The sequence below is a fragment of the Ursus arctos genome, unplaced genomic scaffold, assembly GCF_023065955.2.
Source record: "Ursus arctos isolate Adak ecotype North America unplaced genomic scaffold, UrsArc2.0 scaffold_7, whole genome shotgun sequence".
NCBI lineage: Eukaryota > Metazoa > Chordata > Mammalia > Carnivora > Ursidae > Ursus > Ursus arctos.
In genome coordinates, this window is record NW_026623089.1 from 5,283,149 (window position 1) to 5,307,876 (window position 24,728).

General features: G+C 48.8%; 1 protein-coding gene across 4 annotated transcripts in view; it reads right to left on the bottom strand.

The window, feature by feature from the left end:
- Positions 1–24,728, bottom strand: part of DOCK1 (dedicator of cytokinesis 1) — a 493,249-nt gene that overhangs the window by 459,878 nt on the left and 8,643 nt on the right. For 2 of the 4 annotated variants that reach the window (XM_026494390.4, XM_026494389.4), the window contains exon 2: positions 2,314–2,415. The exons of the other annotated variants lie outside the window; for them this stretch is intronic. In XM_026494390.4, the coding sequence (XP_026350175.1) occupies positions 2,314–2,415 (102 nt within the window). The remainder of the gene's footprint in view (positions 1–2,313; positions 2,416–24,728) is intronic. 4 annotated transcript variants of the gene reach the window in all.

Genomic DNA, 24,728 nt, shown 5'->3' on the forward strand with positions numbered 1-24,728 from the left:
AAGAGGAACCCATGCTTCCTGCATAATCATCATGGTGTGTGGAGGGCATGTGCTGGGTACCCATGACAGCCAGATGGGATGAGGTCACCAAGACATCTCAAGGCTGAGGACCCCAAACTCAAAGACTGGATGGACAGACTTCCAAAACGGCTACTACGATCCCCGTCTCCTGGTGCTCACGCCGTTGGTGGTCCCCTCCCTTTGAGTGTGGGCTCGACCTACTGACGCATTTTTAGCCAATATCATACAGCAGGTAATGGGATGTCACTTCTGTGATGAGGTTCCATAACGGACTCTGGCTTGTCTGTGTGTCCGTGTCTCTCTCAGAGCTTACTCATTTTGATAAAACCAACTGCTGTGTTGTGAGCTGCCCTAAGAAGAGGCCCATGTGGCAAGGAACTGCCCGTGGCCTTCAGCTGAGAGCCACTCAGGAATCCTGCCAACAACTGCCCTGTGACCTTGGAAGCCGATCCCGTCCGGGCCGAACCCTGACATGACCTTGCCTGGAATGCAGCCTCACAAATCAGCCTGGAGACCCAGCACAACCATGCATACAGTCCTGACCCACAGGACTGTGAGATGATTAAACACTGTTTTAAGCCACCAAGTTTGGTGTCCTTTGTTACGCAGCAGCTGATAACTAATACAGACAAACTGGCAAAGCTGGGATTCGTTCTCTGCTTTCATCAGTCCAGAAGGCACCCAACTCGAGTCCCCAGAGCACGCCCAGCACACGTGCCTCCCTCCAGCTACTTGCTCAGTGCTCTCTCCCTCCCACAGCTGGACTGTGACCCCAACCTGCCCATTCGGGCACCAACCCATCTCGCCACTGAAACTTCCCCCGCCCCAGGATCACAGACATCCCTGGCAACAAACACTCAAGATGAGAAGGCACATCACACTCAGCCCTTCCCAACAGGGCTCAGTGCTCATCGTATAAAGCAGCAAAGCCTTCCCGAATGTCTGCCACAAACGAGGCCCTGTGCCCTCGTGGAGTCCACCCTCCTCCAGGACTACCCATCCCAGACACCAGCAGCACCGTCCACCCAGTCTGCATGCCTCTCTCGCTGCTCCCCCCACGACAGTCAACAACACTGCACCGTGGGTCACTCCCTTGTTTCTCAAATCCAGTGGCTTCTCCGACTCCTCCTGCCACTGCTGTCACCCAGGCCACCACCATCTCTTGGCTGAATTAACACCGGAGCTGCCTGACCTCCCACCCCCTCTCCTTCCTCCTTCCTATTCTTCAAAATACCCAGGGGATCCTTCTAGAACAAAATCAGATGAGGTTACTCTCCAGCTTGAAACCCTTTAACAACTATTCACTGATCTGAAGATAAACTCAGATCCCTCAGTAAAGCTTATAACCAGCTTAGCTCTCCCGCCCATCTTGCTCCTTGCTCCATCCTCCTCTCACCCTCGGAATGATCCAGACTGCATGTCAATGTCGAGGCACTCTCGTGCCTCTGGGCCTTCAGATATATTTACAAGACTCCCACCTGCCTTCCTCCATCTCATTAATTCACACCTATTCTTCAAATCACCCACTCAGATGTCACTTCTTCCAGGAAGCCTTCTGTGATAGTCCTTTCTCCCTCCTACCATCCACCGCTCTGTGGTATGGTTGTCTAGTTACCTGCCATCCCCCATATCTACCTCAGTCCACACTGTATCCCAAGGTCTAGCCCAGCACTGGCATTCTGTAGGCACTTGGTAATTATTTCCTGAATGTAGGCCTTTATCCTAAATCCACTCATTGATTGCAAGCTTAAATAACATTTGGTAGATGCTTTCATATGCTAACTCATTTACGATCACCTTGGCCGTATGCCAAGACCACTATTACCATCTCTGTTCTACAGAGAAAGAAACAGAGGCATGCGCAGGTTGACCCTCCTGAGGTCACCCAGCGAGAAGTGGCAGGGCTGGGATTTGATCCTAGGCAGTCTGGCTCCAAGAGTGTGTGCTCCTGACCACAAACAAATTAGCCCTTCGAAGTAAGGCAGTAAGTTCAAAGAAGGTCTTAAACTTTTGTTTGTTCGTTTTAATGATCATTTCTAGATGAAAAAGGAAGGGAAATCAACATTTTTTAGGACAGTAATTAAAATCACAAGTGCTCGTGAAAAGTAAAAGAGCCTATACTGAGGCTGTGAAACACGTAATCTATTAAGTATTTTCTGGAAAGAAATGCCTTGTAAATAAATACCCAGCCAGAGGAATCATCAGCTATCCCCTCCTTTCCATTACAAGCTTCCCAAAAGGACAGATCATGGTTATCTCTTAATGAATTTGTGTAATGCTGAGTGTATTTACAGTAAAAACAAGCAGGATGATATTGCTCTGCTTCATCATAGGTCCCAGGTTCGCAGAGATGGCTGATCCCTGGAGACCGGCTCATTCCATTAAGGCAACTTCCTGCAAATCAGAAATAAGGAGCAGAGTTATCTATTACTCTTTGATTCTACTGTCCGTAGGTCTTTCAAGATTTACTTCTACTGTAACATCAGGCGATCTGCTCCCCAATGAATCCAGGGCACAGTTTCAACTGGAATTAGAAAGTGATCTCCACTCCACTGAAAAAACTAAGGAGAGGGGCTAAGCCCACCTCTCCACGCGCCCATTACTTAGGATGCAGGAGGAACTGGGACAATGACCAAACGTCACAGAGCGCCAGCACATACCCAGCACCCTCCTGGCCCTCAGCTCCTCACCATGTGAGCTTACCATCCACATCCTAGAATACCCAAAACAGAGCAGCTTAAAAGACATGCTGGCAAGAAAGAACAGGTATTGGTGAGGACGTGGAGAAAGAGGAACACTTGTGCACGACTGGAAGGAATGTAAAATGGTGCAGCTATTATGGAAAAGAGTACAGAGGTTCCTCAAAAAATTTAAAAAGAATACCATATTTCCACCTATAGGTATTTATCCAAAGAAAATGAAAACACTAACTCAAAAAGAGAGATGCACCCTATGTTCACTGCAGCATTATTTACAATAGCTAAGATATGGAAGGACCCAAGTGTCCACTGACCAATGAATGAATTAAATGTGTAAATTATACATATTATATATCTAATATGCATATACATGATCATATACACATAAACACGCAGAATGGAATATTACTCAGTCACGAAAAAAATGAGATCTTGCCATTTACAACAACATGGATGGACCTAGAGGGTATTACGCTAAGTGAAATAAGTCAGACAGAGAAAGACAAATATCATGTGAGCTCACTTATATCTGGCATCTAAAAACAAAACAAGGGGCACCTGGGTGGCTCAGTCCATTGAGCGTCTGCCTTCAGCTCAGGTCGTGATCCTGGGGTCCTAGGATGGAGCCCAACATCTCCCTCTCCCCACCCTGCTCAAGCTCTCTCTCTGTCTGTCTCTCTCTTTCAAATAAATAAAGAAAATATTTTTTAAAAATAAAAATAAAAACAAATGAACAACAAAACAAAACAGAAACAGATTCACAGATACACAGAACAATACAGTGGTTGCCAGAGGGGAAAGGAAGCAGGAGAGGGACAATATGGAAAGGGATTAAAAGATACAAAATTCTAGTTACAAAATGAATAAATCACAGAGATACAATGTACAGCATAGGGAATGTGGTTAATATAGTTAATAATAGGTAACAACTTTATAAGGTGACAGATGATTTATGGGATGATCACTTCCTAAAGTATACAAATGTTGAATCCCTATGCTGCACACCTGAAACTAATATAATAGTGTATGTCAACTATACTTCAATTAAAAAAAAAAAAAAGGATGGACAGAGAACCACAGGCAACAATATGTTCACAAGGGATCTTGAACTCTTAGCACCCCACCTGCAAAGGCTGGGCAAGAAAGGAGAAAGTTTCCAGGAAAGGCAATTAAACACTACTCAAACAGGCAAAACCCACAAATTCTGTTTAACTATGACTTTACCAGATTTTTGTTGTTGGCAGATTGATTTGCTGTGTTTATGTTTTAAAGGATCACTAGAGTCAAAACTGGCACCATAGAGTGAAGAATTTCATCAGGATTTAGGTATATACAATACATCCATAAAACGTAATCTCTTTTATCTGTTTCTTTTGGGAGGACTTCTTTATACAATATAGCATCTCCTTTCATAACCACAGAATATATACCATCAAACTTTCTCTTCCTCTCTGTCCACTAAACACCAAGACAAACCTGAAGCTCCTAACAGTATCTGGGAGGTTACACTGTTAACACGCCCTCTCGTCAGATCTCAGGGCAAATAAATCAATCAAGCAATATTGTGAAGGCTATCCTTCCAGACAATGACCCAACAGATTACTCCGGACCAGGTCCCTGAAATAGTGATGGAAAAATGTAAATGTACAACTGATAATTACTTTGGTTGTTTATCCATCTGTTTGCTTTCTCGTCTATACAGTTTCATGATTACATTTAATCACCCTCAAAAGGATTATCTTGGTGAGTTCACAGAGCAACATAATAGAGTCACCATATTCAATAGACACTTTTGATTTTCCTGATAAGATAAAGAGTCAGCAATTACTGTTTGTTATCACAACTCCAGTTCTTGTCAATACGATTCAAATTTTACTTGATATCCTAATTAAACAAACTCTGGCCAACTACAAAAGTTGGCACTCTGAATTATTTGGAGGGACGAGTTTGTTTACTGAAATAGGTAATTTGAAAAATTATATTGAGTATGAAATGCCCCAGATTCCCTCTGTTATCTAATTTGGAAAATCACCCTGGTTTGAAAGAATAAGCAGAACGGTAGCATGGATCTCCTCCTCCTGGGACGGGTTTATTCCAAATCATTCTCAAGCAACTCCCAACAAATTAACCAAAATAATAAAGCGAAGCAAGTCGCTGAGTCCTCAAATGTCCCCTGGTCTGCCACCATTCATATAAACCACGCTTAATTCACTGCGTCAATTGCTTGTTGGTGACAGAAACAACACAGAAATGTATGCTACTGTTGCCTCTAATTTAGACAAGCAGACTTTTCAAAGGTTAGAAAGGCATTTGCGAGGAAACATAAATTGTGCCTACTTTCTTAGGTCTCTTGCCCCTCCTCCCAATCTGTCTTCACCTGGAAGACACTGCCACTCCAGCCCTGACCCTGTCCTAGGGCCAGCCACCATCTTCCTGACCCTAACCCTAACCCTAGCCTCTGGGCATGACCCCCAGGGAACACAGGGTCCAAATAAGGCCATCCCCTTCACTCAGGAGCATGCACTTGTGGCCACCAGAATCCAAATACAGAAAAGCCTAATACTACGAATTATGGGTTTGTCCGGTACCAAACCAAAACATCCAGGAAGAATGACAGCAGCTACACTAAACCGAGGTTCCTGAGCTAGTCTATCACAGGACACTAATCTGGTAGATTATGGGTAAATTATTACTGAATCAAGCCATAACCAATGAGGAAAAATTAAAAGATAAATATATTTAAAATACAACAAATAGAAAAACTGATGTCCTTCAAACTATCAGCACAGGAGACACAGCTAAAGTAGTCAGGTATGTGCAAAAATAGAAAGATTTATCCAAAAATTCATAAGGAATCTCAAGGGACCCAGAAGAGCCAAAACAATCCTGAAAAAGAAGAAAGCTACAGGACTCACATTTCCGGATTTCAAAACTTACTACAAAGCTACAATAATTAAAACAGTGTGGCTGAGGCACCTGGCTGGCTTAGTTGGTAGAGCTTACAACTATTGATCTCAGGGCCATGAGTTCGAGCTCCACACTGGACACAGAAATGACTAAAATAATAAAAATAAGTTAATTTAAAAAAAAAAAAAAAGAGTGTGATTGGTGCCACCATAAAAACACACACCTAGACCAATGCAACGGAACAGATAGCCCAGAAAGAAACCCTCACGTCTATGGCCAAGTGGTGTTCAATAAGGGCGCCAAACCATTCAATGGGTAAAAGTCTTTTCAACGAACGCTGCTGGAAAAAAATGGATATACAGGAGCCAAACAATGAAGCTGGATTCTCACCTAACACCATACACAAAAATTAACTCAAAATGAAACAAAGTTCCACTTATTGGGGTAAAATACACATAAGTAAATTAAGTGAACAAGTATGTCAAGGAAAGTTTGAGGAATCCACTTGACCTGGTAGGTTTACTCATTTCTCTTTGATTTTATAGGAAGGTTTTTTAACCTTTTCAAGTGGGAATCCTGCCTTTGTCGGGAGAGAATTTGAACGAAATCCTCATCTCCAGTAACCACATATACCAGAGGTCTGCAAACCGTATCCCCCAGACAAATCTGGTCCACCACAAATTTTTGTCTGACTGTGATTCCAAAATAGTTTTTACACTTTTTTAAGGTATTTATTTATTTATTTATTTATTTATTTATTTGAGAGAGGGCACAGCATGGGGGAAGGGCAGAGGAGAGGGAGAAGTAGACTCCCCAATGAGCAGAAAGCCCTGGGCAGAGCTGAATCCCAGAACCCTGGGATCATGACCTGAGCCGAAAGCAGACGCTTTACCAACTGAGCCCCTGGGCATCCCAGTTTTCACATTTTAAAGAGTTGGGAAAAAAATCAAAATAAGACTATTTCGTGACATGCAAAAATTATACGAATTCAAATTTCGGTGTCTAGAAACAGTTTCACTGGATTACAGCACGCTCATACACAGATGCCTCATCCGTGGCTGCTTTGGGGCTAAAACGGGATAAATGAGAAGCAGCATCAGAGGCTGTGTAGTCCACAAAGCCTAAAGCAGGTACTTTCTGGCCTTCAGCACAAAACGTTTGGTAACTCTTTTCTCCAACAGCCCCAACAGCAAATATTCTGCAACACTGCTCCCACAAATTATCAAAAGTCTTCCAGAACTTTAAACATTTCAACTTCCTTCGTTCAACAAATATTGACCAAGCACCGGCCCTGCGCCAAGGACAGCAGCAGACACCAGGGATATAAAGAAGGGCTGGCAGACTCAGTCCCTGACCTCACGGAGCTTCTGGTTTCACGGCAGAAACGGCGCAGTAGCCAGGTGGTCACAACACAGTAACCAGGTGGTCACGACACAGCCTGCCACCTTGGACTCTAATGCACTGGGTGTTGTGGGCAGCACATGGGAGGGCACCTTAAGCAGACTGAAGGCAAGTGTCCAGGGGGCCCCCAACGCTGAAGCAGGATCAGAGAGAAATCGGGCAGACAAGGAATGGAGAAGGCAGAAGGAAGGAGGAAGTGCTGGCGAGGTAAGGAGGTTGAGAGATCAGGACACCTTTGCTTAATGAGAGCTACAAGGACACAGCTCAGCCTGGCTGGAGAGTGATGGCGAGGCGTACCAGGGCAGCCACAGAGGTCAGGGCAAGCCCAGAAAAGCCCTGTTGACCCTTTAAAGCATCTCCCAGCAGGTCCCTCATCTATAAGGCAGCCAGAATTCCTCTGGGGACCACCCGGTCCCAATCAGCTGTAGAGCAATTATGAGCTCCAGCTTCCTGCCCTCCTCCAGTGGGCTGCACAAGCCCACCACACGTTGAGCACTGTCAAGATAAAACCACAGGATCACTAATCAGAAACCAATGAAATGGATCAATATCACAACTACTCTTCAAACTTCATGATGTTCTCCGTAGAAAATTCAAGATCAAAATCAGAAACATCCCAACGGAGACTTTTTCCGTGGCTATGATGGCAACAGTCCTCGTGCCAAAGGAAAAGTTTCATACTTTTCATAATCCTTATTGTCACCCTATGCCTGTAAGGGCTCCACCAAGTAAAGACACAAATTAAAAATAAAAACCCATCAACTCGAAATAGGCCATGGCTAGCCACGGTATTGAGCTACATACAAGTCAACTCACGGGGGGTGGGAAAATAGATAAAGTTGACACCCATCTTTTTTTTAATGTTTTTTTATTATATTATGTCAGTCACCATACAGTACATCCCTGGTTTTTGATGTAAAGTTCGATGATTCATCAGTTGCGTATAACACCCAGTGCACCATGCAATACGTGCCCTCCTTACTACCCATCTTTTAAGCAGAAATAAAAGCCTAAAAACTTGCAAAGTGGATTTAGAGTGGCTGCCCAGGCTTGCTCCAATTTGTTGCAATAGGTCAGGTAATAGTGAAACTCATCTTCAAATATTTGCAGAATTTATCAGGTTTGGATCCTAAGCACGAAGGATAGGATTAGGAGAAAGTGAATCAAGTGCACGGCTTCTCCTAGGAGCTGGGGGCTGGCAGCAGAGCCACTGTGGTGTGGCAGGTTTGAGTTACAATGTGCTCATGATGTTCAAGGTCACCACTAAGAATCTGCATTTGTCACACGAAGGCATTACTCTGATCTCCAGCCTGGATGTCTAAAGTGCCAGTGACAAGGCAAGTACCAGACTGTCTGTGTTGACTTTTCGGCAGTGAAAAGCTAAATTTCAGTAAGATGAAAAGACAGTGTAAGTGCTACTTATAAAATAATTAATGCTCTGGTGTTAAGAATAAAAAAAATAACTTCAAATTCACATAGCTGAAGATTGCTGGAGAACTGTCCTAGACATTCAAGTTGCTCCGCAGTAATCGTCTGGCACAAAACACTCCAGTCTCAGAGGAAGCACGGTGAATAAGCACATCATCATTTACAGCTGGATAAAGTCACTACATTGCTCTGCATCTCAGTCTCCCTGCTCCCCCACACCAATGCAGAGCATCCCAGGGGCGAGGGGTGTTCCTCCGTTCCTTTGAGGCTCAACCCCAGGCCAGCGCCAGGACACGGAACCCTAACAAGTGCCATGTGTAAAACTCACCAAGTTCAACCATCTTCACAGATCACTGTACACAATGCAATCTTTGCAACGTTTAACTGAAGGGGCAGGAAGCAAGCCTGCTCCACAAGACATTGAGAGCCTCTTCCTTGCCCCTCTGACAACACAAAAGAGAAATCCTTACAAAAGGATGCTGTCGCTTCTGCAGCTCAGCCCTGCTGGTAAGGAGAGTTTCCCCCAACAAGGAAGGCCTCTGCCACGAGACGCTGCTGCTGCTGGGCTCCACCGTGCCACAGCGCCAACGATAACCGTCTTCATCTGCTACACTTGCTTCCCCCCAAAATAAAGTCATGCTTCCACTCTGACATCCCTGCAGGAGCCACCAATCTCAACACCATGCCCCGCCCCAGGATCCATACCAACTGGGTTAAGTGGAATCCAGCAGACAAGCACCACTATATTATGTTAGTCACCATATAGTACATCCCTGGTTTTTGATGTACAGGGTTTTTGGCGCACAGGGCAGCCTCCCAGGGGTCTAGGCTGCCACCCATCCATGCTATGTTGCCGAGCCCCAAGCCCCTGGACATTCCACTCCTCCATCTGTCTAAAGGCAAAGTCCTCACTGTCCGCCTCTACCAGCCACAAACAGGCCTACAGGCTGACTCGGTATCCACCCCAGTCAACCCACGGAGAGCAGACTACAGGACAGATGTTAAAAGACACAAAAGGAGAAAGAAGGGGCCACTCACGATGACACTATGCAGTGACCTCACTCCTAGGTCATAAAAAGCTCCCCCAAGACCAGCAGTAATTGAACCGCATCCCAGGAGAAAGAAACTCAGAGATCTGATTCCACCCCCACTCGGGACTTCTAGAGTCATACCCACTCCACGCATCAAGGCGTGCATGCATCCATGGCGGGTTCGAGGTACTCCAGAGGACAGTCCACCCCCTATCCACCAGAAGAGCTTCCCAGTACTCAGCAGGGCTCTGGCTCTTTCAACCTGCATCCCTGGGCCTTGCCTCTCCTCTGGTGCCACAGACAAGGCTCCATCTGCTTCTCCTGGACAGACTTCCACACAAGGAATCGGCCATGAATCCTCAGATCTCTCCTCCAAAGCTTCCAGCTGTGGGTCGTCCACCTGCTTCTCCAGGACAGCCTGGGATGCAGTGAATTTTGCCTTTCTAGCAATCTTGTCCCACTGTTGGTTAGTTCACAGAGGAGCAAGTTCCAAGTCTCCCTGGGAGGCCGGTTTTGAAGGCCCCATTCTGCCATCTTGCAGTTTGTCAGGCAACTTGCACCCGAAATGTAAGACCCCATATTTGGCCTGGCAAGCGTCCATCCGATGTCTTCAGGCCTGTGGCCCTAGACAGTCAAGACCTCTGGGAATGCTGACCTATCACTCAACTCAAGACTATCCTGGATCTTCTAGAACCCTACAGGCAGGATCTCCAGAGAATCACCATCTATCCATCAATACTCTAAAAATGGTCATTGCAGCCCGTAAGAATGTGCCCTCACTTTTCCTCTATCTTGTTAACCAAAGACTTAATGCCATTTTAAGATCTGATAATCCCTTGTTACCTTTCTATAATAACTTTCTGAAAAGGGGCATTGAGTCTGAACTGCCTTCACCAACAGGAATGCCAGTTACTGTGTCCCACGCACCAGCACTTTCCATTCATTCTCTCACTGAGTCCCCCACTGGCTAGGGTCCGTGTCCATCATGAGCTGATACATGAAAACACTTCGGTTCCTGGAGATGAGAGGAGTGTCTTACTCCACAGCCTGAATGCATAAGCTCTATGTTGCACCACCTCCCACTTTAGACTGGCTCCCACCAAAAACACAGAAAAACAGGGCCAGAGAGAACCACAGATAAGCCAACCATCCCATTCAACAGACGAGGAACCAGAAGCAGGGGTGACCCATCCTAGGACAAAAGCTTCTCCCTTCAACTTCCATGCTAGCTCTCCATGTTGGAGCCCATGAGAAGCTTCCCGTGAAGACACACTGCTGTCCTTCTCCCCACCCTCCCCAGGGTCATCTGGGAATCCTCTGTCTAGATCTTATTTCTGAGAAGCTCTAATCCCTCTGGGGTCACTGGAACTTTCAGAGCTTTTAGTATCAATTCATGCCTGTCTCATCTTTGCAGATGTCATCAAGTTAAAATTTGCATGGTCCCTAATCCAATGACTGGTATCCTTGTAAGAAGAGGGAAATCTGGACACAGAGACTCAGAGACACAGAAAACACACCAAGCAAAGGTGCAGGCAAAGACTGGAACGTTGCTGCCACGAACCAGGGAACCCCAAGGATTCCCAGAAGCCACCAGAAGCTAGAGAGAGGCAAAGAACAGATACTCCTTCCAAGCCTCCAGAAGGAACCAATCCCCAGCACCCTGGTTTCAGACTTTCAGCTCCAGAACTGAGAAAATACGCTTTGGTTGTTTGAAGCCACCTGGTCGTGACTCTGGCTGGAAGCTAAGACAATAGCCACCATTAATCAATCACACTTACCATGTGGCAGGCAATGTCCATGTACTTTACACCCATTAGCTCACATTATCCCTACCGTGACCGTACAAGGCAGGTTGCTAATCACGTTGCTTGGAGATGAGGACACCGAGAATTGTAATTCACCCACGATTACTTAGCTAGAGTTTGGTGAGGGTGGGGCGCAGACCCCAGTCTTCCTTCCCTTCATCTCCTCCTCCCTCTTGCAACCTGAGTGCTAGCACCCCAGGCTGTGTGATACCGGGGTGGGGGGACACCTGCCCCCTGCCAGAGGGTGCACAAACGTCCGCTGACACCTCTACTTTAAGCAGTGGTATGAAAAACTGAGACCCGGTACTGCCTTCAACCGTCTCCCACATCATTTTTCCCCTTGAACTACTAGAAGCCAGTGCCACTCCTCCACGTCCCAGATGTCAGAGCCACTGACTCCCAGGGCGCCAGGCAGAGCAGGGCTCCTGGACCACCTGCACGTCTGGGGCTCCTAGGAGACCCAGAGACCTCGCTCAGCAGGGGGTGTGTGGTAACTGGTCCAGGAGAACGCTGAACTCCAAAACTGACCTCAGGAGTCTATGACTCTGTGATGTCAGCTATGAATTCCAGCAGGGGAGACCCATCTTTATCATGCAGCAGGGGTCCATTGTTACGTTCAAGAACCATGCAACTAAGTGAAACGCAGATTTACCATATGGCCCCAAATTCCACTTCTAGGCCTGTACCCAAACAAACCAAAGCAGGTGTTCAAACAAATACTTGTCCATGAACGCTCAAAGCACCACTATTCACAATACCCAAAATGTGGAAACAGTCCAAACGTCCATCAACAGCTGAATGGATAAATTGCATATATGTCCATACAATGGAATATTATTCAGCCATAAAAAGGAACAGAGTACTGACACATGCTACACATTGCGGAACAACCTCGAAAGCATTATGCAAAGTGAAAGGAGCCAGACAACAAAGGCCACATATTGTCTGACTCTATTTATATGAAATGTCCAGAGAAGATAAATCCACGGACAGAGAGCACAGGCTGGTGCTTGCCAGGGCCTCCTCAGAGGGAGCGGGGACCAAGTGCTCAATGGGTTGGGAGTTTTACTTTGCAGTGATGTCAGTGTTCTGGAACCAGATGGAGGTGGTGGTTGCACAAGGCTGTGAATGCACTAAATGCCACTGAATTGTCCACCGTGTGATGCTTAATTGTACGTTACATGAATGTCACCTCAAGACTTTTTTAGTAAATCCTACAACTGGTTCATAAACTTAACAACTGTGCCGGAAAATGCTCCCCTGCCCCACCCTGCAATGGTTCCTCCCTCCTGTGGCTTTCAGGACAAAGGTCCCACTCCCTAACCTGCCCTGTGAGCTCCCATCCCTGGAAGCTGCCCTCTCTTCCCGAGTCCCATGCCACAGTCCAGGCAGAGCTTCCTGTAGGCTCCTTGCCATCGGGTGCTCCCTTCTCTGCTTCCCTTCTCACCCTTAGCATCCTCCCAGGCTCCCCAGGGATTCCTTGGTGAAGCCTCGCAGACCACTGAGCCAGGACCCCTTCTCAGGCCACAAATATACACTCTGCATCCCCAAGCCTGCAACTGTCAGCCCAGGAGGTAAGCTTCTCCACCAGATTCTGGACAGCAAGGTCAGTACGTAACAGCACGCCCTGGGTGTCGACTTGTAATCCGTGGCAACACTAAAGGGCAGCAACCAGTATTATCCACGGTTTACAGATGAGCAAACCATGGCCTGGAGGGTGAGGTTAATTCTAAACACTTCACAACCTGCAAGGGGTACCGCCAGACCTCACCCCAGTTCAGTGCAACTGCACACCATCCCTAAACCCTCTGGGATCCAGACCAGTAACTATCCAGCCCCTAACAGGACCTGACGACGAGCTGCAGAATCGATTTTGACACAAATAAACTTGCATGGATTTTCATCTGTATCTAATAGAGCTACACGTGGCTCTGAACCCCGGCTCCTTCTGTCTCCCCAGACAATGGCTGCTTTCACAGTTAGCACATTGTCTTCCCTGCGGTCCTCCTGGACAGAGATGCCATCCTCAAACAAGACATATGAAAATGCCTCAAGAGATTAAATGCCCTCGACCAAGCCTCTGAAAGTAACCTGATTAAATACTTAACCGTAATTCCAGCCTAGACTCAATACATCAGCCCTTCTGGCTCAGGGCAATACTGCCTGTGCGGCAATTGCGCAAAATAACGCTTACAATGGAAGCAAGAAAGCCCATTTCTCCTTAGTTTCTGCTAAATTGGAAGCCGGAGACTTAATAATGCCGGCCAAGTTTACAAGTCAGGCTACAGACTCTGCTGAGGCCCCCAGGGGACAGGGCCCAGCCATCAGGCCAGGACAGAGCTCTCCAGAATTAATCAGGGCTGAGAGCCAAGGCAAGGCCTGCCACAGAGCAGGACACACCACAGAAATGGGTCTGATGCTCCCTCGCTCTTCCTCAGAACCTCCCCTCCCCCCGGGAAACCCGGAGGGCTTCGAATCCTTCATCTCACTCAGGTTTTATATTCTGAATCCAGGGAATCTTCACTCAGTCCATGTTTTATTCTTTCAGGTTCTCCAACAAGCCACTCATCTGAACTCCAAACCTCAGACACACAGTTCCCTCTGCGGAGAGCACTCCACCCCCTCTTCCCAGGGGTATTTTCTGGAGGCGCTGCGGGTGTCTACAAAGGATCCTCGATCCAAGCAGCATTCCCAGACTGTCCCGCCCCTGGGTTGGCAGCCCTCACCTGCGGGTCACATGTCCTCACCCTGAGAGCATTCACTCGGGGCATCATAACCAGCCGGTCCCAAGCCTGTCTTTCCCACCAGACTACTGGCAACCCCAGGGCACACACCAGTCTGCCTTGTTCTTCGCTGGATCCCCAACACCAAGGAAGTCGTCAGCCATGGAGGCCTCTCTGACTCAGCATCTGCTGCATGAAGGAGTGGAAGAAGTAACGCAGACAGAGATTCTCTTTGGAGGGAAAGAAAGAGACCATCTACTCATACACAAGCCACCCAGTTAAGGGCACCACGAGAATCTCCAACATTCACTTCAGTGCCTGACCCCTCTGCAGCGATGACACTTAATTAAGCATCTCTTATTCACCTCAAGTTCTGTTCCATAAACTTCACATCAAATCCAAACTGAAAGAAAGAAGTAGACCAAAGAAAGACCAACTTCACTTCACATTATCACATACCTGGCACACAGTTAACCACCTCCATCTCCAGACAGTTCTCTAAAAGGATAACACAAAAGATAGCAGAGCACCACCTCTCTGAGGGTCAGGAGACCGCTCCTCACTGAATGGAGACAGGGCACAGGTGCAGGGTCTCAAGTGGGCCACTACAAGCTCACAATCTTCTCTCTCCACTGGCCCTCTTTACCTGCCCTAATCCTCTGTCTTCGGGCTGCCATGACTGCAAATGTGGGGACTTAGGACAACAGAAACTTATTTCCCTCACAGTGTTAAAGGCCAGAAATCCAAAACCAGGGTGTAGGCAAGGCCATGGTTCCCCCAAAGCCTCTAGGAGAGGAACCCTTCCTCTCCCTCCAGCTTCTGGTAGCCACAGGTGCCCCTGGGCCTCGGGGACTGCGGCAGCCTAATTTCCACCTGCTGCCTCTGTCCTCACATGGCTTCCTTCTCATGTGTCTCCTCCCTTCCTGTAAGGGCAACAATCGCACAGAATTCAAGGCCTACTCTAACCCAGTATGACCTCATCTTACCTAACTATACCTGCAATGTTCCTAATTTTCTAATAAGGTCATATTCTGAGGCACAGGGGTTACAACCTATCTTTTGGGGTGGGGGGTTAACCCAAAACATCTCCATTTTCCATCATAAAGTATTTATTAAATGATCCAGTCAAGATATTGTTTATAATTATAAGGAAATGTGTTTTCCTTCAAGTTAATATGTAAATGTACGCACATACTTACATGAAAGTGGTGTTTTTCACAGTTTAATTTTCTTTCTTTTGTCTCCTTTTCCTGGATATCTAAATTCAGACTAAAGCTTTTAGTAATTCTGAACTTTGAGAACAAACATCAAGTAATTTATGTGGAAATCCAATGATTCTACTTAACAGCGCTCTAATCTCTTTTAAATTTTTTAACGGAAGACAGAAGTACACTAAACTTAGGTGGTTTGTCACTAGGGATGGATTTTCAGGCTGACGCTATGCCAGTGAGGTGTTCCAGCACCAAGTGGTGACGAGGCGCCAGGCATCGCACTAAACACTGTACACACATGGTGTTGTTTAGTCGACTCAAACACCACACTCACAACTACAGCAGCCTGACACACTGCCATCACCACACCAGCCCCGCCTGACACACCACAGTCTGCACACCAGCCCCGCCTGACACACCGCAGTCTGCACACCAGCGCCTCCCTGACACACCGCAGTCTGCACACCAGCGCCTCCCTGACACACCGCAGTCTGCACACCAGCGCCTCCCTGACACACCGCAGTCTGCACACCAGCGCCTCCTTGACACACCGCAGTCTGCACACCAGCCCGGCCTGACACACTGCAGTCCGCACACCAGCGCCTCCCTGACACACCGCAGTCTGCACACCAGCGCCTCCCTGACACACCACAGTCTGCACACCAGCCCGGCCTGACACACTGCAGTCTGCACACCAGCCCGGCCTGACACACCACAGTCTGCACACCAGCCCCGCCTGACACACCGCAGTCTGAACACCAGCCCGGCCTGACACACTGCAGTCCGCACACCAGCACCTCCCTGACACACTGCAGTCTGCACACCAGCCCCGCCTGACACACTGCAGTCCGCACACCAGCGCCTCCCTGACACACCGCAGTCTGCACACCAGCACCTCCCTGACACACCGCAGTCTGCACACCAGCCCGGCCTGACACACTGCAGTCCGCACACCAGCGCCTCCCTGACACACCGCAGTCTGCACACCAGCCCGGCCTGACACACTGCAGTCTGCACACCAGCCCGGCCTGACACACTGCAGTCTGCACACCAGCCCGGCCTGACACACTGCAGTCCGCACACCAGCGCCTCCCTGACACACCGCAGTCTGCACACCAGCCCGGCCTGACACACTGCAGTCTGCACACCAGCCCGGCCTGACACACTGCAGTCTGCACACCAGCCCGGCCTGACACACTGCAGTCTGCACACCAGCGCCTCCCTGACACACCGCAGTCTGCACACCAGCGCCTCCCTGACACACCGCAGTCTGCACACCAGCGCCTCCCTGACACACCGCAGTCTGCACACCAGCGCCTCCCTGACACACCGCAGTCTGCACACCAGCGCCTCCCTGACACACTGCAGTCTGCACACCAGCGCCTCCCTGACACACCGCAGTCTGCACACCAGCACCTCCCTGACACACCGCAGTCTGCACACCAGCGCCTCCCTGACACACCGCAGTCTGCACACCAGCACCTCCCTGACACACCGCAGTCTGCACACCAGCCCGGCCTGACACACTGCAGTCCGCACACCAGCGCCTCCCTGACACACCGCAGTCTGCACACCAGCCTGGCCCGACACACTGCAGTCCGCACACCAGCGCCTCCCTGACACACCGCAGTCTGCACACCACAACCGGCCGGGATAATTCCTCAGCGGCCCTTCACACTCCCGCGGACATCACGGGTCACTGCTGACTTTTTAACCACTGACTTAAAACTGCCACAGCATTTTCCTCCAGTCACAGCTCCCCACAGGCGCCATGGGCCGGTCTCCCCGCGGCACAGAGTCACCATCCGCGTCGGCCCAACTCTCAGGCTCTCTGCCCGCCGTGGCGAAGACGACGCTCAGGGCGCGAAGCAACAGCAGCAGTCAGGGAAGGCTTACTTCATTGGTAAGAGTCATCTCTACTTGACATTCTACGTATTCCCCCGACCTATCGTCTCAGAAAAGGAAGAAACCAGAAGCTTCCATGCTCTAAATGTGTCACAGGAAAGGCTTTCTAGTAACATGATTCCTTTTGGGTCTCAGCTGTCCCCTGAGGTTTGGAGTTCGTCCGTATAGGCGCACCTACGCGCACTCTGCAACGTGCACATTTCAGAAACACACCCGTGAATCCCCCAAGTGGTAAGAAATGGCATGAGGAGACCCAGTGGGTAAAGTGAAGAAGCAGGACTAGGTAGTGCCAGGATTTCACGCAGCTCTAACTTCATTGCACACACATACACATAATTAAAAGTACTTTAGAACATAAGCAGAAGGCAAATTAGGCCGACTGCCCAGCCAGGCGGGCTGCATGCAACAAGAAATGTTCATAAAAACTGCGAACAAGAGTCGACACCAGCATCCCATTTCTTGGGGCTAGTGGTGCCCTCCCAAACATGAGGTGAATCAGGACCAGGTCAGTGATAAAGGTGCAAGCCCCGTGAAAATGTTATAAGCTGGTAAAAAAAAAAAAGAAAGAAAGAAAAAAAAAAGAAAAAGAAAAAAGGAAAAAGAAAAAGAAAAGAAAAGAAAAAATGTTGTAGGCTGACACATTGAAAGAAAATCTGCAAAGCAGCTGCACATACCTGCGGGTAAGTGGCAGACTTTGGCAGGTAAATAAAACAATGACTTTAAAAATAGAAGTACTAATGCAATACTGTTTATGCCACGATTATTAAAACTTTGTCCTTAAAAAACACTTTCATCCAATCCTTCACATCCAGGGACTTAGATTCTTCACTCTGAAGGCTCATTCCACGTTAATCCCACCTTTAAGTGCCTGCCTATAAATCACAGAGATCAAAGAGGGAAATCGTGCAGACAAATGTTTTAGAGCCCTTGACCACATCTGGTCTCCACTGGTAACTGCTGGTCAGATAAAGTGCAAAATGGAGATTTTATTTTCTGTTCGACTGGAAGCAACACGGTTGAAGAGGCAGGAACCCTAAAGAATTGGATTTCTGTTAAATCACTTTTTTTTTTACCTTTCGCTCACCTTTCACTGCCCCTCCCCCACTCCAAGCATTTGAAGGGCCCCAGTGTTCGCTGAAGCTCTGGATTGGATGCCACAGAGGGTCCCTGCTCTGCTCCCACCACCCCCTGCTCCTCAATCCAAAAAACTGGGTGACTGATTGCCCTTTCAGCTTTAAAAGTCTATGGACCTCCCATTTTTCTCTCCACACTCAACACAGGAATACAGGTATACTTGGAAGGTTGGATATTTCTGAATGGTACACTATTTCAAGAATGCCTATGAGATTCTGACATCTTTCTACCTTTCGTACAGCTTGCATCCTTTTCTAATTAGTACATAATACTATGACAAAACAGTCATTATTCCAAACTGAAAGGGTCATGAAGACTCTAAACCCGGGGCTGGCAAACCACGGCCCGCAGACCAAATCCGGCCACGGGCTGACTTTGTACTGCCCATCCACGAAGAATGTTTTCCATCATTTATTTTAATGAGGTAAAACTCACGTAACATAAAATTATCCACTTGAAAGTGTATGATTTGGTTAAAGCAATTAGTTAAATTCAGTGCCTCGGTCTCCCCTGTAGAATGGAGATCAAACATAGCGCTCATTTCACAGCGATGTTGTAGGAGTAAAATAAGTGAATATATAAATAAACTAAGGAAGGAAGTGTACGATCTGGTAGCATTTAGTACATTCACGGTGTCGTGCAATCACCAACTCTACGTAGTTCAAGTCTAAAATATTTTCATCTCCGGCCAAGGAAACCTCATCCCCATTATAGTAGTCGCTCCCCGTTCCCTCTTCCCCCAGCCCCCGGCAGCCAGTCATCTGCTTTCCGGGTCTATGGATTTGCCTATTCTGGACGTTTCCTACACAGAGAGAATCCTAAGACATATGTCCTTCTGTGACTGTCCTCTTTCACTCCGCATAACGCGTTCTACGCTCACCCATGCTGTAGTGTGTGTTCGTGCTGCATTCACTTTCATGACTCAATCATCTTCCGTTGTATGGCTGCGCCATGTCTGATTTTCGCACTCATCTGCCGATGGACATGTGGACGGCTTCCATGTGTCATGTTTCAGGTGCTGTAAAGAGGACCACTGTGCACGTTTATGTACACATATTTGTTGGAACGTCTGCTTGCAGTTCTTCAGGAAACAGACACAGCAGTGGAATCTCTGAGTGACACGGTAGTCGTGTGTTTAAAACTTTTTGAGGAATTGCCAAACTATCTTCTGATTTTTACACTTTCGAGTGGCTCCATTGTTTCTTTGTTTTTAAGGAGTTTCCGCGCCCAGCGTGGAGCCCAACGCGGGGCTTGGACTTAGGACCCTGAGATGAAGACCTGAGCTGAGATCAAGAGTCAGATGCTTAGGGGCGCCTGGGTGGCACAGCGGTTAAGCGTCTGCCTTCGGCTCAGGGCGTGATCCCGGCGTTATGGGATCGAGCCCCACATCAGGCTCCTCTGCTGTGAGCCTGCTTCTTCCTCTCCCACTCCCCCTGCTTGTGTTCCTTCTCTCACTGGCTGTCTCTATCTCTGTCGAATAAATAAATAAAATATTTAAAAAAAAAAAAAAGAAAAAGAGTCAGATGCTTAACCGACTGAGCGATCCAGGCACCCCGAGTGGGTCCACCTTTTTAATGATTATATACATACCCATGTAGTACCCTCTATTTTGCCTCCTGGCCAGCAAAACCTAAGGTATTTGTTATCTGGAGCTCGACAGAAAAAATCTAAACAAAAATGTCCGACTGTTCCTTTCTGCTGCTCACCGCTCTGCAGGCACAAAGTACTTCAGTGTATACGGTCTACTTTGACGTCACCGGCATCTCATCACCATGCTGCAGGGCAGGAGAGACTGGGGCAAGGATCTCACTTTACAGATGATCACAGGCCCCGAAAGCTGCTCAGAGCCTCCCTGGGGTTCCACAGCCACCAGGACCCGGAGCTGGGACTTGCCCTGCCATCTGCTTTGCAAACTGGGTTTTCCTTCTCCTCTCCTCCTGCTCATCCAGTCCCTGCACTTGACCCCAACAGCCAGACTGAGAGCAACACATGCAGAAGGACTTAAGCAGCAGCCTGAGAGGAGGGGAAGCTTGGGGGGTGGGGGGCCGCAAGTTCTAGGAAAAACCAAGTCACAAACACGCTGGCAATGCCCCCAGCTATCTGAGGAACCCATGACCAGAGGTGTGGCTGAGCTGCCTGGTCACCAAGTTTATGTGCAGCATGGCACCGGGTGTCCACTTTCATTCAGGACAGAGCCTCTTCTTAGGGAACCACCCACAGCCCAGGGTGGGGGAGCTGTAAGTCCATTGAACACAATCACACACTGGATTCCTGAGCGATTCTGTCACACATCCCAGAAGGGGCCACACACCCTGAGATGTGACTCTCCACCAACAGGAGATCTGCAGCTTTCAAGTTAGTTCCCAATGCTTGGCTGGGATAAAATCCCTCTGTCCGTTCGCCTTCATGCAACAGGTGTGCCAGGGACCAGACCAGGTGCAGGGGAACAGAGAAAGGAACACAACTCAGTCCTTGTCCTCCTTGTCCTCAAGGGCCCTCTGTCCAGCAGGGGCCACGCGTAAGGTGCACCAACTGGCCCCACAAGTAGAAGTATGTAATGGAACTGCAGAGAGCAGCATGGGGGCGGGCCCTCACTCAGCCTGGTGAGTCGAGAAAGGTTTACAAGTTGAGCTGAGCCTGGAGGTGGAAGGTAAATAAAGACTATTTATAGACAGAGAGGAGAACATATGCAAACGCACGGTGGCACTGCCAGGCTACGCAGGGTGGGCTATAGCAGAGTTTGGGTAAAGAAATACCACCAGACATCACCGAGGTCAGCCGGACTGAGTGCCATCCATCCCCTTTGTATGTGGGACTCCCATGTATTGGATCCCATCCTCACCTCTCCCTCCCTTTGGTCTCTCCAGACTGATCCTCAAAGCCACACTCCCCAAGAACAATCTGAAGAAACTTGGCAGTCTGGCCACAGTGCCTGGAGGACCAGGACGCATTCCTGCCTTTGAAAAATAGGCAGCAGAATACACATGACGTTAGAAGGACTTGAAAATAAATCTTGTGAAGTTAATAGAAGCAGAGCAATTTGGAAGAAAAATAATCACATTTCCCTCCTGCTAAATCATTATTTGCCCCTGGAAAAGTCAATTATGTTAAAGAAAATAAGTTATTATTTTCGGGGGGAAAAAAGGAATCTTGATAAGTGCCTTTATTCCAGCAAATACAACTCCAACGGCGAATGCCTGAGCTCCTGTATTTCTGGAAGTCTCAGGGCAGCCAGAAAGGTATTGTTTAGGAAGAATGTGGGGAAGGTCCACAATCTCCCTGGTAAGCTGCACATCTGTCCTAGAACTTGCCATTTATGTTTCTCAGAAAGGAGAAGAGACAACAGCTGGCTCCCGACCACCTTCCCACGGCCAGCAGGCCTGGCGGGAGGCCCCTACCCTCCCCGCTTCCTCCCCGTTTCCTCCCCTCCCACCTCTCCCCAACACATATCCTTCAGGAAGCAGTCCTGCAGGGTTCCAGCCTGCCTTCCCAGGTATAAGGAGAGCCTCTGCTTCCAGCAACACCAGCACGATACCACAGTAAACAGCCAGTGGGTGTTGCCTCAGAGTCCAGCTTCACCCCTGCAGGCTTCACCCCTGCACTTCATACCAGTGGTTGCCGCAGGGGAGCCATCTTGCCCACAGGGGACATGTGGCAACAGCTACAGCTATGTAGGCTGTCACACTGAGATCTAGTGTAGAGGCCAGGGATGCTGCTAAGCTCCCAACAAGGGACAGCACAGCCCCCCCCCACCAACCAAACATTATCCAGCCCAGGATGTCAAGAGTACACAGGTCCAGAAACCCAGTTTTACGTGAATTAGCTCATTTAACCCTCAAGCAATTCTGTAAGGCAGCAACTACTGTTATCCACAGTCGACAAGGGAGCACACCGGAGCACAGAGGGGTGCAGAGTCCCCCATGCACGCATCCCAACGTGGACACTAGTGCTGGCTTTGACGGGGCAGCCTCCACAGGCAGTGATATCCCTGAACATTCACAGGACGAAGGCACTGAGCCTCAAACAGGTCACTTCCCGGGTACACCACCGGTACCCCTGGGCAGAGCTGGGCCTCTCTCATCCAGAATCAGGGCCAGCTGCTCCAGGCCCCTCGCGGCGCCCCACCACCTAGAGCTCAGCCTCCTGGCCACGCAGCTACATGACCCACGCATCTGCCTCAGGACATTCTGGCTCAGGATACCAGGAAGAGAAAACCACAACGCTGTGAGATCTGGAGGAAGGCAGGCCTTTCCTCAACCCTGAATCCCTGACCTTGGGGTGCACCTGCCCCCTCCCCATGCTGTCTCTACAACCCCCCACCCCTCCTTCTGCCTCAAGACTCCCATGCCCTGGGGACTCAGGGCCATTCCTGCTGGGCCCTCAGCCCTCACACACACTTGTTGCCACAGCCCGGGTTGTGAACAGAGGGGCAGTCTCTTCCGGAGGGGTCAGGAGGCAGAGAGGATGAGACCTGCAATGCTGGGCCCCGGGCACAAGTCCGAAGAAGCTAAGGCAGGAATGGGCAAATCACAGACTGGGACCTGGGAGCAGCCCAGCACCCAGCCGGATAGGAGCATAGCAGGAAATGAGGCCAGAAGGCTAGGAAGGACATTTTTTAAAGGGTTTCCAAGGAGGCAACAGCCACCACAGTCTGAAAGCTCTGCTTCAGAGAACCTGAGAGCCCAGGACGGACAAGCACTGAATGTGCTGGTGTCGCCATGAAAAACATCAAACACATCCATGTCCCCGCAATCTCCCAAAACTCAAGACACCAGAGTTTTCTGTGATTCATTAAATGGCAAAAACTGAGCCTGAGCGGACAGCAGGCTGATCACAGGTCCCCTCCCTCACGTCGCAGGTGACCCTACACTCCTCGCAGCCTCATCAACATGTCTGACTGCAGGGGCGTCCTCGGACCTGCTGGGGGGTGCGGCGTGCACGTGAGCCTTCTGCACGGGTTCCATCTTCCTCTCCACAGCAAGACAAACCTGAATTCAGCAACACCGGTGCCCCAAGCATTTCACATAAGGGACTGCTGAGCTGTACCAGGATCTGCGCCCCAGGAGGGCGGCTCCGGATCCCCCACGTCTAAGAACAATGCTGGCGAGCACACTGGAAGCAAGGCAGGAAGGTTATTTGAAAGCACAGTTTTCTCTGACCTACAGTTTCTCTGTGGCTTCCACCCAGTGCGTGGCTCACGGAAGCTGGGACACACTCCCCTTCAACACTATCCACCTCGCGTCGGTTCAACTGCTCAGCTCAGGGCTTACTCAGAAGGCTCATCGGCTCACCCTGTTCACCAATGACTAGACAACTCGTCTAGTAATAAAACAAAACTACAAAACCTTGGGAAAAGTAATGCCCACGCTGCCACGCTGCCCTTTTCCAATAAGAAAGTGACTAAAACCGTCACCAGAAATCACATATTTTCTCTAGAACAGGCTAACATCAATAATACGAAGTAGTACTTTCTCCTTCTGGAAGAGGAAATAATAGAAAGGAGTACTTTCTCCTTCCAAAAGCTCTACCACATGCACTATCTTGCTCGTTCCTCTACGCACGGTGGCGAAGTGGTATAAATGGAGGCCACTATTGCCCCATCTCCAAGGGCCTGAGGCCGGGGAGGGTAGATAAGGCAGAAGAGTGGCGCCCTGGCCTGGATTCCAGGCATTCTGACTCCCAGTCCAGTGCTCTTTACCCTACATTAGAATGGCCCCCCAACCTAACTTTAAGTTACTATAGCTGTGACTGATTTACCTTTATAGCCTTTTTTCGTGCATGCTTAGTCATGAAGACACGTGTTATTTCAGAATATTAACATTCCATTCTAATAAACAAAAACCAACACTTAGAAACAAAGACATAGTTCTAACAAGCAGGCTTTAGTACACCACCTTCTGAGGCCAAAAAAATGCCAAAGACGCAGGAAGGGGATCTGGGGCTGCTGCATATGTTTCAGGATGGTGAGAACAGGAACTTGCCAGACAAACATGAAGATGACTCATTGAGAAGGCAGCCTCCCTTACGCTCACGGGTCTACCCGCCCCCCAAGAAGTACTCTCTGGGCCAGGTCTACGGTGTAGGACATCCTGGAATCTACAAGACGGAAAGAGCAGATAACAGGCCAAGGAAAAAGGCAGCACCTGTTCTTATTTGCCTGTCTTCATATCTTCGTCAGGGTCTGGACATCTGTTCTGCCAAGTGACTCTCAGGGACAAAATGGTGTGACAACTTACAAGCTCTGTGTTCGATGCCAATAACGCTGAAGGGTCTAACTCCTCCTGATTAGCAGAAAGCAGGTGTCGACAGGAACCCGTTAGAGGAGACCCTGGTATGCACATCCTCCACTTCTTGCAGGGCACACAGCTAGACTCTATTTCCAAGGCCCAGGCGCTGTTCGGTGGGGCCAGGCACTGGGCTCCGGGACAGGCACCACCTCCAGCCCCGGCAGGGGAGAAAAGCC